At 47.3% G+C, this 17,000-nt stretch overlaps 1 protein-coding gene across 5 annotated transcripts in view; it reads right to left on the bottom strand.

Moving 5' to 3' along the window:
• Window positions 1-5,601: 5,601 nt before the first annotated feature.
• Window positions 5,602-17,000, bottom strand: part of KCNB1 (potassium voltage-gated channel subfamily B member 1) — a 107,642-nt gene continuing 96,243 nt past the window's right edge. For 3 of the 5 annotated variants that reach the window (XM_071446556.1, XM_071446554.1, XM_071446557.1), the window contains exons 3-4: window positions 6,800-16,586; window positions 5,602-6,757 (exon numbers count right to left, since the gene is read on the bottom strand). In XM_071446556.1, the coding sequence (XP_071302657.1) occupies window positions 14,571-16,586 (2,016 nt within the window). In that variant the 3' untranslated portion in view covers window positions 5,602-6,757; window positions 6,800-14,570. The remainder of the gene's footprint in view (window positions 6,758-6,799; window positions 16,587-17,000) is intronic. The other 2 variants (XM_071446555.1, XM_071446558.1) reach the window with 2 other exon arrangements.

Raw genomic sequence — 17,000 nt, 5'->3', positions numbered from 1 at the left:
GTACAAGCATCCTGGATTAATGGCAATATTTTTATATTGCCTTAAATAAACTTCCATTCTTGACCAGAGTGTTTTACTTCATTCCATGGGAATGTTAAATGTAGTATTTATCTGCAGAGCTATGCAATCTTACAATAACATTTGATGCTGCTTAGATTAAAGGGCTCTGGTTTCAAGGGCAGGAAGGATTTCTAGCTGGAAGGAACCAGCCCTTCAAAGCTTAGGTACCACATAGCAGGAACCTGAGCTCCCAGTTCATTTTCCAGGAAATTTCCCAGCACTGAAGTCACTGACCTTTGTGAGGGGACCACTGGAGTGACAGACTGGTGCTGGCACCTCCTGTGCTGCTCCTGCTTCTGGGACAATGTCCTCTCCACACCAGGGACAGGAGCTTTGATTTCAGCACAGGTGACCTGAACTGAGCAAGAGGAGTGGGTGGGGCTGTGCTGCCCTGTGAAGGTCACTGAATTGGGATTTGGTCCTCAGGTGCAACAGCTGGGATAGTGCAGTGGCTCCAGGAGCGGCTTTGGGCAGCCCAAGTGCTGTGAGGATCTCTGCCAGGATGGAGGTGAGTATACATGACACACTTGTGAATTGTTCAAAGAACTTAGTGGGTGGGAGAGGAAAGAAAAGGGGTGCTGAGGATGCCTTTTTTCTCCTGTGCTCTCATACAGTGGAAAGCTGATGACTGGGAGCTATTGAAATGCTTATAATTGTCTCATTAGAGACAGAAAATGTAATTAAAAGGGATAGCAATCTCTCTCCAAATTCCAAACATTGCAGTCTATCTTTGAAAGCAATTTTTGCTATTAGCACAGGTGGTAAAGTCCCAGCAATTGAACCCAATCTAATTGCTGTGTCAAACCACTAAGGAGAAAAAATGAGTTCCCTTGCAGATGCCACCAGACACAGGTGCTGTGTGGGGAGGGGGCCCAGGCAGGAGCCCCTGAGGGCTCTGTGTGTGCCAGGGGCTCTGCAGGAGCAGCCCCCAGTGGGGCTGTCTGCAGATGGCACCGAGAGCTCTGGCGGCTGCGCTCGGGCACCTCAGCCAATGCCCTCCCAGACAACGAGGAAACCACTCGCACGTTCTTCAGGGTTTGCTCAGATGTGGAAGTTTCAATGCCTCATGCTGGGAAAAAGAGCATTCCTTAAATTTGCCAGCAAAACGGAGATGTGTGTGAAGGGGGCAGCCGGGCAGTCAGTGTCACCCTTCCCTCTCCCAGGCCACAGGAGCGCCTGGGCAGCCGGGCCCCTTTGTGCAAATGCCCTGGGGGCGCTCATCCAGGGCTGCTGTGGGCAGCCAGGGTAGGTGCAGTTTGTTCTGAGCTTTTGGCGCCCTTCACAAATTTCAGAAAGGCTCTCCAGAGCCTTACAGAGATTACAATAAATTTACTTTTGTATTTCTCAGACATCACGAGATTGACCTAAATATTTGGCACGTGAAGCTTGACTTCAACACTTCATGTATTTCCTTTGAGAGAAAATCTGCAAAACTCTGTTCTCTTGCTCTCCCATTGAGTTGCATGTATTGCTTTTCTTCTGGGACCAAAATGAAAAGGACTGAAGAACAGAGAAAGAAAATCTTCCTGGGTCTTCCTTCCCCCATGAAAACGGAGCTGTAAGCATTGCTGGGTGGAAGCAGTGGCTCTCCCCCTGGCTCAGTGCTGCCCGTGTGTCTCTGCAGCAGGGAGAGCCTGATCCCAGCAGCCCCTGTGGGACCCACGGCAGGCAGAGCCCCCTCTGACTCGTCCTGCTCTCCTCTGCCAGGTGGGCCGAGGAACCTGCCCAGAAAACCACGAGTAAGGAATGAGGACTGCTGGAAGGGACCAGCTTATGGTAGCTGAGGGTTCACCTGTGTCTCCACGGTCTCCAGGACCTCCTGTCTCTGCTCTGCAGCCTGGAGAGTGCTGAAGGGGATGGAAAGGAAGCAATCCACAAGGAAAGTAAAACAGCTAATTTTTTGTTTCATTTCCCAGGAAATAAGAGAAGATTTTTGCAGCTAATGAATTATTTCTGAAAACACTGGTATGAGCTGCAGGCAACATTAGCTTCAAGTTTCCCAATGAGCAAGAATCACTTATGTACCATTTTAAAATTCTAATGTATTTTCATTTGCTGTAGCTCAACTCTAACATGACTGGAGGTCTGGAAAGAGGCCAGAAGAAGTTGCCATGTTTCCAACAGATTATTGTCTCCTCAGATGAAGCAGTGGAAAACAGTTCCTGGATCCTATTGAAGCCTGGAGCTACCAATTATCTCAGCAGAGAGGCTCCAGAGCCCTTCGTTAGCGCTGGGGATGGGCAATTTCAACTAAGCAGAAAAATTGGTTGTGTCAGAGGTTAAATAGCTCTGCTGCTGCTTAAACCAGCTTTGCTCTGGACTTCAGAGGCACTGGGGTTTCTGCCTCCTTTTCAAGGAAAGCCTCTGGCAGATCTGGAGGCAAACCCCAGCCAGGCATGGGGCTGGAACGCAGAGACCCAGAGCCCATGATCCCTCCTGTCCCCCTCCCGCCCTGAGCCGAGCCCGGGGCACAGGAGAGGGAAGGTGCTGCTCTGGCAGAGCCTCCAGGCTGGGTGGCTTGCATGGCACTGCTCAGTGACTGAGGGATGTGTCATCTGAGAGAAAAAGAGGAACAGATGGCAGAGGGAGTTACAGTGGGAGGAAAACCCAATTAGAAGTCCCAGCATGGTTTGTGTTGGGGATATGGATCTTATACCTTCAGTAACAGCCAGGGAAGGAGAGATACCAGGCTTTGTCACCCATGGTGGAGAAAATTCTTGTTGCAGGCAGAAAATGATATGAAAAAAACTTTGATAAAGCTTCTGGGAGATTCTTCTCTGAAGGGAGAGTGAGTGAGGGAGATATACAATAGGCAAGATGGGCTTAACATGCCCAGCGTGTGGGCTCAGTATTCCAACAGAGGCTTTTTAGCTTCCCCTCCTGGAAGAATGTTTAATAGTTAAAACAGCAGCCTGAGATTTGGAAGCCTGGGAATATCCCAGATATTCCACAGGGAATACCCCTGGAAATATCCCCAGCCCCTCCTAGCACAAGCACCTTGGCATCAGTCTTGGAGGGAGAAGGACTGGGCAAGAAAGAGTGAGAGATTTCTGGTTTTATTCCCTAAAAGAAGGGCTACAGAATGAAATAAAAATAATAATTCCTGAATAACATGAGATCTGGGAGGATTAATGTATTTTTGCTCATTCTTTCTCACTCTTGTTTATTTCCATTAAATTATATTATATATTATATTAATATTGTATATTATATTTCTTCCTGGTGTTACACTCTTAATTACCTTGCTGGATACACCATATAGGTCTCAGATCACTAAATAATGTTGATAAATTTTTCTTATGAAACAGGTGGGTGTTTTCTGAGGGGTGCTCAGGAGCAAAGGGCCAGGGCCAGCAGAGCTCAGGCACTCCCAGGCCTCCAAGGCAGCCTGGAAACTCACAAAGCAGCCTTGGTGGAAAGGACTGCCCATCCTTAAAGCTTTTTGCTCTCTACGAAGAAGTCCTAGAAATGCACTTTGGTGAGTTTATTCTGGAACCTATGAGAGTATCAGTTGCACAAACTTTTCCTGATGTAGGCATATATTGATAAAACTGCAACACGATGGGGTCTTGCTGCCCTGGACATCCTCTTTAAATAAATACCTCAGTGTCTGTAAAATCTTCCTGCAGCTCGGGGTATGGCCCAGCACATCCCATCCCAGCTTCCAGCCATCCACCCTGACACCAGAAGAGCAAAAGTATTTACTTGGGAAACAGGCACTTACCAGATCCTTCCTTCACTTTCTCCTCATTTCTGTTACGTAAATTCTGTATTTCCTGGAATAGAGGCTCTGAACTGCTGAACTCAGTCTGAAAGCAACCCAGATAACAAGCTCATTTACATTAATAAGAAATCAGCTGTTCCTTTTTGCTGGATTCCCAGGGGAGCAGCTGGTGGTCTCCTTTTCCCATGCAGCCATTCTCCTCCATACTGAAATGCCTCAGAAGCATTTGTTTGTCTGAAAATGTTACTGGAAACCAAAACAGCTGATGTGAAAAACAAACAGAGAAAGCCATGGATTGTTCTGGTCAATTAGACCTTTGGAAAGTGGAGAAATACTATGTATATTTATTCAATAGCTGTATTCAAGCCTCGTGGCTCTAAATTTACATTTTCTCATGCCTGGATCAATCTTCATCTCACTGTCCCCAAGCACTTGCCTCTCCACTGTTCAGGACAGTGCTAAAAGCTGCATCACTGTGTGGTTCATTTTAAGACTAATCATCATTAAGGCATGAAAACAGCATTTTACATTATGTAATTTTGGGTTTGCACATAGACCTATTCATTTTAGCTTCAATTGTTACTGACCACGTCTGCTTGCATTAGAAAAATGGTACTGGGTGTAGCAAAGTGTAAAACATTATGTTTTTTTTAAAATTTAAATCTATTTTCTAGTGATTTGGATATATCTTTTATATATCTATAGATAGGTACCTATAAAACAAATAGATATATAAATAAATGTATGTAGATCTATAGATACAAATAAAAGGACAAAATTCTAAAAAAATCTGTTAGCAATGTGGATTAATTGTTTAATTATATAAGGATTAAACTCAATGATGCAGTGTTGCACATATTTGCTTTTATTTTTCAGGACTCAGGTTAATGCTTAGTGCTTGTGTTTCCAGCCAGAAACCACAAACTTTCATTGCTGTGACCCATTAGTCTCAGCTTGTGCCTGGATGGTTGAAAATGATACTCTGGGGCAAAGTTACCTCTAAATGCTCTTGCTTGCTGAATAATAATGATGCTGCATCTCTTAGTAGCCCAATTTCCTTACAGAAAGTAGGAGGGAAGGTAAGTAAGTAGAAAGAGGCTGTATGGAAGAATCTAATTCATATTTTATAAATACTGTGTAAATTATTTATATTATTACTTTCTCTTCTGAAATTATCAACATGTACTGAAAAGCTGACCCTTTCTTCATGTTTATCTGTGCTGAAATGCCTAAAGAGCCTCTCTGGGTTTGGCTCCTGGGGATGGTGTTAGCTGGGAGTGGAGCCTCCCAGAGAGGGCTGTGCTGCACCTCCAGCCCTGCTTGCCAGGTGAAACTCTGGAAAGGCTCTGTGGGGTTTGTTGAAGCAAGAATCAGCAGCATCCCAGCTCAGTGCCCGTTTCTGGGACCGCTCTCCCTGCGGGTGATGGGAGGAGCCCAGCAGGGCTGGGGGAGCTCCCTGAGCCTGGCGTGCACTCCCTTCCCCAGGGTTTGGTTTATTGCCCTTTGGGATTGCTGGCTCCTGGCCCCGTGTGAGGCAGACATCGCCTTGCTCTGGGTGCTCGCATCACAGATATTGTGGGTTTGCAGGTGGTTTAGAGATGGTGCGCAACAAAAAACCCAAAAACCCAAAAAGCTTCCTAATTCAGCCTAAATATGAACAATCAAAGGAAAATACATTCAGGTGGTAAGGAAGAGCTGGTGAGGTTATTTCTGACAGAGCCAGAGAGAACAGGTGCCTGAGGATGTGGGCTGCAGCAGGAGGAGAGGAGTGAGATTTTTGGCCAGTAGATGTGACCATGAAACAGAGCAATAAAGGCTTTGGGTTTTTCCATTCCTTTTTATTTATTTCTGTAGGCTGTAGTAAGGGACCATTGCTTTAAAACCCTTAGACATTTGGACATATTTTACAAGACAGAACAGTTTCTGAATGTCACACATTGATCACAGTTTCATACTATTACATGCATATAAAGACACAGATTTTTTTAATAATTTGTTTTACAGAAACAACTGGAGAGGTCAATAAACTCCAACAAAGAATGACTAAATCAAAGTTACAAAAAATGTAAGACTCTAAGTACACTAGTATATGGCTAATGTTGCTGTAATCACCCCAAAGTGCCAGGGCATTTAAACATTTCTTAAAAGGGAAGAAAACATCTGCTGGTGCATTGGACCAATAAAATGGAGCGAATTCCAATATAACCCAATGAAGAGATTGTGCAAGACATGCAGGATCTGCTGGGCACGAGCACTGCCCTCCCTTCCAGCTGAGCTGGGCTCCCCACCGATTCCCCACTGCACAGGTTAAAAAACAACTCCGGCCACGGCAACGGAGACCCCGGTCCCGGCTGCCCTCTCTGGGGCACAGCCAGGTTCGCTTTCCAGCTATGAAAGCAATTTGATCCAAACGTACCAGCCGAGCCACAGGAAACACGGTTTCCAGTTTTTATTTGTCATTAAGCATCGCCTTCTTTTTCACAAGGACTCCCCAGCTCTCCCGTCCCGCGGCTGCGCCCGGGGCTGTCCCTGGAGGGGACCGGGGCTGTCCCTGGAGGGGCCCGGGGCTGTCCCTGGAGGGGACCGGGGCTGTCCCTGGAGGGATCCGGGCTGTCCATGGAGGGACCGGGGCTGTCCCTGGAGGGATCCGGGCTGTCCCTGGAGGGACCGGGGCTGTCCCTGGAGGGACCCGGGCTGTCCCTGGAGGGATCCGGGCTGTCCCTGGAGGGATCCGGGCTGTCCCTGGAGGGACCGGGGCTGTCCCTGGAGGGACCCGGGCTGTCCCTGGAGGGACCCGGGCTGTCCCTGGAGGGACCGGGGCTGTCCCTGGAGGGATCCGGGCTGTCCCTGGAGGGACCGGGGCTGTCCCTGGAGGGATCCGGGCTGTCCCTGGAGGGACCGGGGCTGTCCCTGGAGGGACCGGGGCTGTCCATGGAGGGGCCCGGGCTGTCCATGGAGGGACCGGGGCTGTCCCTGGAGGGATCCGGGCTGTCCCTGGAGGGATCCGGGCTGTACATGGAGGGATCCGGGCTGTCCCTGGAGGGGCCCGGGCTGTCCCTGGAGGGGCCCGGGCTGTCCCTGGAGGGGCCGGGGCTGTCCCTGGAGGGATCCGGGCTGTCCCTGGAGGGACCGGGGCTGTCCATGGAGGGACCGGGCTGTGCCAGCCCCGGCCGTGGTGCCAGCGCAGCCCCGTGGTGCCAGCGCAGCCCTGGGCCCGGGGCTGAGCGGAGCAGCTCCTGCCCGGCTGATGAGCCAAGGCTTCCTCCTGCTCCCAAACGCTTCACTGGCCTGACGGGAGAGCAGGGTTCTGCTGCAGGAGGGGCGGGTGTGTTTCTTCAAGGCTGATCTAGCTGGAATGCAGTTTGGCTGGTGGCTGTGGCTGGCCTTTCTGAGTACAGTATCATGGCTTCAAAATGCGAAGTAAAATGCAGATGCTGCTCCCCCACCCTCCCCCCAAACACTCCAGTGGGGAATGGTTCAATGCAAAAGTGATTTTCTACACTGACCACCAAAAAGCCAGAGAATGGGGGAAAAAAAATGTTCTTCACAAGCCAACAAAACTGACATAAACAAAATAAATCCCAGGGCTTGTGGGAGCCAACGTGTGGCAGATAGTCTGTGGAGGCAGTAAAACATAACAGGAAGAAGAGTCATAAATGGCAGAGCTCCTAAATGAAAAATACAGCCTAGAGAAGAACAGATGCATGTTCTTAAATGCAGATTACCGACAGGACCAGAGGCTGTGCACAGCTCCAGTGACCCCCAGCTGCAGCAGGGGCTGAGGGCAGGCAGGGCTGCCTGGGGCTGGGGTCCTGCTGCGGGACAGCCCCTGCCAGCTGGGACATCACTTGTGGATCCCCAGGGCCCTGGAGGGGTGCTCAGTCAGTCTGGAACGACTGCCACCCCCTTGCCTGAAGGATTCACCCCTTTCCCAGCCTTTTTCACTGCCTTTTATTTCACTGCCCTGTTTCCCATCCCTCACCCCGCTGGTTTCTAAGGAGGTGCTGTGGGCAGACACCTCCAGCCCTGAGGCCATACAAAGCTATTAATTTTCCATTAGCTTTTAGAGATATGGATCCAAATTCTTTACTGATCTAAAGGGGGCACAGCTCCATTGGCCTCAATGGGCTTTAATTTACAGCACCAAAGAATTTGGCATTTCATATAAATTTGGCTCCCTGGCTTTCATGAAGCTCTAATTTTGAGGGATCTTTGCCTGGAGTTCAGCCTTATTATTAATTTTTGAAGGTAGTGTCACTGCAGTCTTGGAAAGACCCCTTTAAAAATAAAGGTTAATCCTCTTCAGTCCTACAGAGCTTCAACAGTATTACTTCTACTTAAAAGGAAGAAGGAAGGTTTTGCTTTCTCTTCTAAGCCTCTAAGACTGAAAACTTCCTGTGCAATGAAGCCAGAATCAAGCAAAGCAAAATTTGGAGTAGTATTTACAGATATGAACACTTGTGGCACCCAACCATTGGTGTCAAAGGACACTTATTGTGGCTTAGGTAACACCAGCAAGGAACGGGATTCACATCCTGGATGCAGACTTCCCCTTTTCCTAAGGTTTCCTCTGCCTGGCTGAGACCAAATTTCAGTGCAGGAGCCTAAATGTGACCAGCATGGGGTGTGAGATGCATGCTGGAAAATAAACATCTCTTCTTCCAGGGGCTGGGCGCTGTTTGGGCCGTTCCTGTCCCAGTGTGGGAGGGCACACTTAGGACTGGTCTGACTGGAAGCTTTCTATGGTTTTGTTGACTGTGCTCTAACAAACTTGCTGACATGGAAGGTGCCTTTTGAAGGGATTGATGTGATGACTGATGATAGACATGGCAGCCTATTGCATTAATTGTTTCCTAAGAAAGAAAAATCTCACTCAGCTTTAATACCTTCATTTGTGAACAGGCCTTGCTGATAATCACATGCTAAACTGGCTCTTTCATTGGAGGGATACTGTCTGAAACACACACCTTTCCAAATTACATTCAGGTTTATTGGCTATTATAGTGGACATGTAAGAAAATCTCACAAAGAAACCAAAGGAAATGGAACCAAACTCCATCTTTGGCAAAAGCATGGTCACTGACCCAACTGCTGGGCTGAACCAGAAGGAAATGTCTGTGCAGAGCCAGAGTGGTTCTGGAGCTCTCCATCGAGCTGACCTTCAACAGGCCATGAGATGGCTTAGGGATGAACATTCATCTCAGGGACTTCTTACCAAATGTCTCAGAATATAGCTGTGAATTCAGCTACAAAGGAGCAAAGAAGATTATTACATAAGCAGGTACATGGACAGATTTTACCATAATTAATCAAAACCTGGTCCCTTTCTGAATGTTTATGTTTCTCATTCCTCCACAATTTTCTCTGGGACCAAAAATAAAAATTCCAAAACCCAGCGAGAAATGAAAGTCTGGACACTTCTGTTTTAATCCAGGAAAAACTTCCCTGAAGGTGCCTGAGCATTGTCAGGTCACCGCCTTGAATAAGAGCCTAGATTTTTATGTTTATCCCAACTCCATCATGTCACCATTAGGACAATTAGATTCAAAACCTGTCTCTTCTTTCTGTTCTTAATCGATGTAAATCTGGAGAAACTGCAGCCAGGGGTGTAGAGTGACCCTTCCCCTCTGTCACCAAGGGCAGAGCCTGGCCTGCTCCACTTTTCTCAGCAGGAACATCTCAGTTCCCACAGCCAGTCCCTGGTTACAGTACCACAAACAGGAAAATACAAAAACATGACAACATCAGACAAACCCCATGACCTTTCACAGATGCACTTCCAGGAGAAATGTTGCAGGTGTTCATCAGAAAAAAAAGAAAATAACAACAAAAAGGTTGGGGGATCAGCTGTGTAAATGAACACTGAGAGAGCATCTAATATATTATTCTGTAATACAAAAAGAAGAAATCTGACTTGATTGCCCTATTATAAATTTGCTAAAAATACAGTTATATATTTATATTTATATATATATAGATATATATATAATTTTTTTAAATCTGAACAGAAAAATAGACTACTCTGGAATGCATGAAAGTCACATGACTTTTCCATACATCAGATACTTATAAAGCCAACACAATGGCAAGCAGGAGGTACAGAGGTGACTGGAACATCTGTACTTTATTCAAGAGCCATTTAAAGCCATATTCTCCCCAGACGGGTGACCCGAATGAACCCAAGGCAGCACCTGCTCTGTGCAGAGGTGCCTGGCCCACAGGGAGGGGCTGCCTGGGGGCCCAGGGAAGCCCTGATGATGGAAACTCAGGGATGCCTGGCGGTGCTGGGCAGGAGGGAGCCCTGGCTGCTTCACTCAGCTTTGCTCTAGGATGAGGTGCTCTGTGGAGCTTACAGCACAGAGAACGTGGCTTTACAAACCTTGTCTTTGTGATGAGTTTGACATAACCTTGTTATTTACTATAAACTGTACCGGTCATAATTCTCTCAAGACATAAATATACAGTAGGTACAAATATTAACAATACATTACAATTTTACAGAAGAGAATACTGTTTTCCTTAGAAATGTGTTTCTTATTAGCTGCAAGGGAAGAAAAGGCTACAGTTTATCACAGCCATAGTTGCCAAATAACCTGACCGCCTCAGAAGCGTTTCTCATGACTCGCCCAGGCAGAAACTCCCGGCATGTTCTGGAAGGGAATGTGCGTTCCATGGATTTCTTTTCCTCTCTCTTGCCTTTTTTTTTTTTTTCCTTTCTTCTACCTTTTTTTGACTCTCAAACCTTTCAGAAAATTGTGGATTTCACAGGAGACTCTTTTGTTTTGGGTTGGGGTTTTTTTCCGTAAGTGTGCTTAGGTGAAGTTTTTAAGAAAAGGCACTGAGAAATCTACTGCAAAGTCACTGCTTTTTTCCTCTGTTCAAGGCTAAAACTCAAATAATCCTTAGCCTCCCGGTTAAGAAAACTGCACTCTCTCCTTCCACATATATATATACATATATATATATATATGTGTGTATGTGTGTGTGTTCTACATATATATTTGTAGGTATGTGTTAAAAGTGATGTTGATGCCATAAGATACAAGCAAATGCAGACATCACACGTCCAGAGAGAGTCCTTGCAGGTATGATGTCTTCTGCAGCAGCAGGTGAGGCTCTGTCAGCTTGCTTGATACTTGGTGCACAGTAAATTTGCAGACCTGAATTCCAAATATCAGTGATTAAACCACCCCCTCTAGCTCAGTGCAAGAGATGTTGCCTGTTTTCCCCAACCACTATGAACTTTGGGAAACATGTATCAAACAAACAAAAATTAAATTGTCTTTCTAGGATCTATAGGATTTGGTGAGCATTATGTTTTCCAAGCACTGCCTTTCCTTTGCAATGAGTACAGATTCAGTCTATCATAGCTTCAGGTTAGAGTAGATTTCGCAGTGGTTACATTATATATATGTGTATTATGCACACACACACATATATAGATACATACTTCGTATTCAGACTTTATTTCATTAAAATAAATTAAACATACTTCCTTTTTAATTGGGCACAAAATGAGAGCTACATCTTTGTACACAAATAAGAAAGAAATGCTCTTCAAGCATATTATATGCTTAATTTTAAATTATTTGCTTTCTATAAGAAATCTATAGGACTTTGGCTATTCAGACTTAAAAGGAAGATTTTTTTAAAATTATACTTTTGAATTTGACTTTCAAAAGTGACTCAGTAAAATGCTACTTTAAAGGTAGGACTAAATAGATGACATAAGGTGTGTGCCATGAGCGATCACGCAAGGCAGACAGAGGGCCTTTGGTTACAAGGAGAGTTGCACCAGTTGACTATCAGATAAATGATAGAATTGTTGATTTATACATTTTTGTCAGTGCCATCTATAAACCAAATACATCAATTTGGATGAGAGTGTGGTAAATACTACACTATATGGCTATATTTAAATACGTTCACTTTCGTGATATGTAAAATATGACTTTTTTTCCACATGAAAGCATCAGCTCTAAAAATATTTAACTTGGAAATCACTATTACTTTATAAAAAAAATTTCCCTGATTTTTCTTCATTTTACATTTGTGCTGATGGCAGACATGACTGATCACTGAAACACAGAGATTATATTATAACTGTTCTCTTTAAGATTTCTTGTTGCCGCTCTGCAGCCTCAGAAAGCTGCAGAATAAATCAGTATTTAAAGCTTATCTGCTGGAAGGTTACTTTTCACTTTTTCGACTCAATCTCAGCCAGTATCTCAGCAATACGTCGATTCCTCTAAGTACACTTGTATTTGCTATGGCCAAATCCTGCCGTGCCTGCCCCGCGGAGCCGCGCGGAGAGCGGCGCTGGGAACGCGGGGGCTCCGCTCGGCACCGCCCGGCCCGGCCCGGCCCCGCTGGAACCCCCGGGCGGCTCCGGGAGGGTCCCTCGGCCGGGACGGGCCGGCTCAGCGGAGCAGAGCGGAGCAGAGTCAGCTCCGTGCCAAGGGGCACAGCTCCGGGCACAGCTCCGGGCACAACTCCTGCCAAGGGGCACAGCTCCAGGCACAGCTCCTGCCAAGGGGCACAGCTCCGGGCACAGCTCCGGGCACAGCTCCGGGCCAAGGGGCACAGCTCCGGGCACAGCTTCTGCCCAGGGGCAGAGCTCCGGGCACAGCTCCAGGCACAGCTCCGTGCCAAGGAACACAGCTCCTGCCAAGGGGCACAGCTCCGTGCCCAGGGGCACAGCTCCGGGCACAGCTCCGGGCAGAGCTCCGGGCACAACTCCTGCCAAGGGGCACAGCTCCGGGCACAGCTCCGGGCACAGCTCCGGGCCAAGGGGCACAGCTCCGGGCACAGCTTCTGCCCAGGGGCAGAGCTCCGGGCACAGCTCCGGGCACAGCTCCGTGCCAAGGGACACAGCTCCGGGCACGGCTCTGGGCACAGCTCTGGACACAATTCTGGGCACAGCTCCTGCCAAGGGGCACAGCTCCGGGCACAGCTCCGGGCACAATTCTGGGCACAGCTCCAGGCCAAGGAGACGCCGGGCAAAGCCATCCTCACAACCCGCCCTAGCTCCTGAAACAGAAATGTGCTTATTGCTTTTGTCCGTACATGCTGCATTCACTATTACGGGTTACAGACAGTGCTGCACGGCCGGGACGGACACACGGCTACATTCAGGACTAACCAACACTTGTTTTTTACAATAGGAAGGAACAAAATGCAGGGGGCTCGAGTGGCTTCGGGGGGTCCTCCTCCCACGTGTGCCCCTCTGCGCCCACGGCCCGCGTCTCAGCTCATCCCGCTGCCTGCAGATTGCTACACCCCGGCAGGACCTCAGGCCAGGTCACGAAACGCTCAGCGACGGAGTCATTTACAACTGAGTTTTACAGTAGAAACAGAGAACAACATAAAAGGTTACCATCACAGTTATCACAGGACAAGTTGTGACTTGCTACAGGCTTGTAACAAATCACAGTCACAACAAGAGGCACAAATTAAAGTAGTGCTTGGTTAAAGTGCTTGATTGTTACACTCTGCTATCCTACTCCAGCATTGCAACAACGACAACAAAAAGTCAACATAAAGTGCTTTTTCCCCCCCACCCCGAGATTAAAAACCAAAGACAAATTATTTCCTACACAATTTGACATAACTTTATTGAAACAAAAATATTTTAAAAACCTAGGCTGGTGGCTGCTAGTTCTGTTCACTTAAAATGGTCAGATCTCTTTTTTTTTTTTTTTTCCTTTCCTCTTTATTTTCTTGTTTCATTTAAAAATTACTGGATGTCATTAAAACCTCAGGCCTGATTCTCCTGCCTCTCGCGGCTGCTTCGTGCCACGGCCCTGCAGGAGCCTCTGCTGCCCGACCTCGTGGCGAGAGGGAGCACAGCCAGGCCTGGGACGGGTCACTACCGAATCCCTCTTTTTGCATATTTATGTAACACTTGCATATCTTTCCCTGCGCTGCTCGGGCGCAGAAAGCTCCGGACCAGCCTGCTCCTCTCCCGGCCCCTCTGCCTGGCACGGGCAGGGCGGGCACGGCTCCTCCCGGGCAGGGCTCCTGCTTCTGCATGGCTCCTCCGGCCCTCCCGGGCCACGCTGGCCCTGGGGCAGGCACCGGCTCCTAGCCGAGGGCAAGTGCAAGTCTCACTATGTCCTAGGGCATGTTTGGAATTAGATACAAGTGGTGCAACTCACCCTGCTAATATTTCAAAAGAAAACATCAGGTCCTACAGGATATCAGATTGTTAAACACACAAAGAGCATTTTAAGAATTGGTTTCTCTAGACCGTTAATTGTTTCAAATGCTTTTCACTTGGATTTTCCAATAATGCAAGTGTTCCCTGTTACCTTTAAACATAATATCCATCAGAGAAAGCTGTAGATGGGGAACCGCTGCCCTGAAGCAGTGAGCATTGTGTTTTTGAAAGCTTTATACCAACCCCAGCAATTTATTCCAGAGTTCAAATCTGGCTGCCTTGGCATCCTTTATGGAACTAATGCAAATCAGATGTTAATATTTCCAAAAGGAGCTCTAGCGTTCAAGGGGAATGGATGGATATTTGGTCACATTGGCTTCACTGGACAACATGAAAGGAGATCAATGTGTGATCATGATTTGCAATCATTTTTTTGACTGATGTGGGCAATGTCTTTAGAGTTGTTTCAGAGAAGGACATTTTCACAAACCCACACTGGACCTCCCCCAGACTTTTAGAAACAGGTGGCTTGTTTCAGCCAAGTTCATGCCATGCAGAAGCTCTTTTGTTTGTGTTGACTGTGAAGATAATCCTCTTAATTCTCAGTAAGTTCTTTCAGACCCCACCTCAGATGCTTTGATCATGTGTGTTAGCATGTCCTCCGCTGCCTGGTAATACATGGACTTCTGGGGAAATGTGATTTTCTAGTCTGACAGTCTCCTGATTGCCCTGGGTTCTTCCAGTGATACCTTCCATAGAGTAAATGCAGTTCTGCCCTATCAGCTTAGGGGAGGTGGGTAAAGCAGCAGCTTCTAGATGGTTCTTCTCTGTTCTATAAACATGGTCCTTTTGCTTTAGATAGCCGCTGCTTGCAACACTGTACTTGGGACTCACATTTCCAGGCGGACTTGAGTCATACATCAGCTGACCTTCATCATCAGTGTCAGCGTCGATGTATTTGTGTATACCAGCATCGTGGAAGTTGAAAGCTATGGCTGCCTGGGACTCTGGTGACTTTGGGGGGGTTCTCGCGCTCGCAGTTGTGTAGATGGAGGTTTCTGGGCTCATGAGAGACCTGTCAGAGAGTAAGGAAGTGTCTGTGGCAGCAGCTCCCCGGCTCTTGAGAGGGTCTGGATACGTTCTCAGTACATTTGATGCTGGTACGAATGTGCTGGTGTCCTCTTCCATGAAGTTGACTTTGAGAGATCTTAGTTTTAAAGGGTTACTGGCCTTAATGGAGCTTTTGGGACTTTCAATGAAGAAAGCAGAGCGGTGGCTGCTTTCGGAGCTGGGGTTCATGTCCACGTACCTGGCAGTGCTGCCCTCGGGCCTGCCCTGCTCCTGGGGGATGCTGATGCCCCCCTTGCAGGGCAGGGCGGTGAGCGGGCTGTGCGGGAAGCGCGCGGGGTCGGGGAACTCGGCGGCGCAGCTGATGAAGCTGTCGATGCTGGACATGCTCCTCATGTCCACGATGCCGTCCGTGCGCGTCGCCAGCAGCGGCACCATGGGGCCTGGAAGGGTTTCCATTTCCAGCTCTTCCTTCTGCTTTCCAGCTTGACTTGACTCTTTAGTGATAAGGTTTGGCTGGGACTGAGTCTTTGCCATTTTGTTGTACATGTCCTCGAGCTGTTGGACGTTCAGGTGTTGGGGACTTGAAGATGACCTGGCTTTTTCTGGGGATCCTTGTTCCTTAGTTTCAAAAGATTTACTAGAACTAGTTTCAGAGAGTGTTCTCTTGGTCCATTTCCATTTGCTTGGAGATAAATGATTGTCCTGAACTTTATCCTTTTTGGCTATGCTTTCTCCATTCTTTTCAACCACAATGTCCATGAGTTCTATGCTACGGGCAAATGCATCCTTCATGTTCATGGAAACAATGCTGCCATTTCTTTTTGCTCTTTCAAGAGCTTCCCTGCGCTTAATGGCTTTCTCCTGCCTCTTCTGCTCTTTGTAAAACTCTGAGAAGTTATTGACAATAATTGGGATGGGAAGAGCTATCACCAGCACACCAGCAATGCAGCACAGTCCTCCTACTATTTTACCCAAAAGAGTTTTGGGGTAAATGTCTCCATAGCCTACTGTTGTCATGGTGATTGTTGCCCACCAGAAAGAAGCTGGGATGCTCTTGAATTTTGTATCATCCTCATCCTTTTCTGCAAAAAACACTAAACTGGAGAAGATCATAATGCCCATAGCCAGAAACAAGATGAGTAATCCAAGTTCATTGTAACTCCTCCTCAGTGTAAACCCCAAGGACTGCAAACCCGTGGAGTGCCGGGCCAGTTTTAGAATCCGGAGTATCCTCATGATCCGAAATATTTGGACCACTCTTCGTACATTTTGGAACTGAAGTACACTTTTATTGGATTCTGTGAGGAAGATAGTAACATAGTAGGGTAAGATAGCCAGCAAATCTATAGCGTTCAGCGGGCCTTTGAAGAACTTCCATTTCTTAGGGGAGGAGAGGAAGCGCAGGAGGTATTCCATGGTAAACCACGCAATGCACACCGCTTCCACGTGGGCTAGCTGGGGGTTATCTGTGGTCTGCCCAAATTCATCCACGCCTTGTAGCTCAGGAAGGGTGTTAAGGGACAAGGCAATTGTAGATAGTACAATAAACATGATGGAAATGATTGCCAAAATCTGGAAAGGAAAGAGAAAACAGTGAGTTAATCTCAGAACACACGAGGCTGTCTCTTGCTGCTGTTAACACATGGCTGCATTTTCACTCACACGTTGCAAGACCCATTTTGCTCAGCACACAGAAGTCAAATAACCAATGCATCCTGAGCTGAGTTTATTTTGGAAGCTGTTTTAGTTATGGCAGTTGCATAAAGGAGATAAAGCCTCTACTCCGACTCCTGCGCTTTCATCTCTGTGCAGTCAAGGAACACGTAAGGAGCAGCTAGGATGCCAGGAGGGCTGTGAAGCAGCAGAAGCTTTTGATTAACTACTAATTAGGTGCCCAACAAGGCCCATCTGGACAACAAGCTCTGAAATTTAAGCAAGAAGGAATGCAATTGTGAATACATGATTTGATCAGAGCGATGTCCTCCA

This window comes from Agelaius tricolor, unplaced genomic scaffold, assembly GCF_023055355.1.
Source record: "Agelaius tricolor isolate 1412-34295 unplaced genomic scaffold, bAgeTri1.0.p SCAF_23, whole genome shotgun sequence".
Taxonomy (NCBI): Eukaryota; Metazoa; Chordata; class Aves; order Passeriformes; family Icteridae; genus Agelaius; species Agelaius tricolor.
Note: the sequence above shows the minus strand (reverse complement) of the source record. Positions and strands in the feature narration are given on the sequence as shown.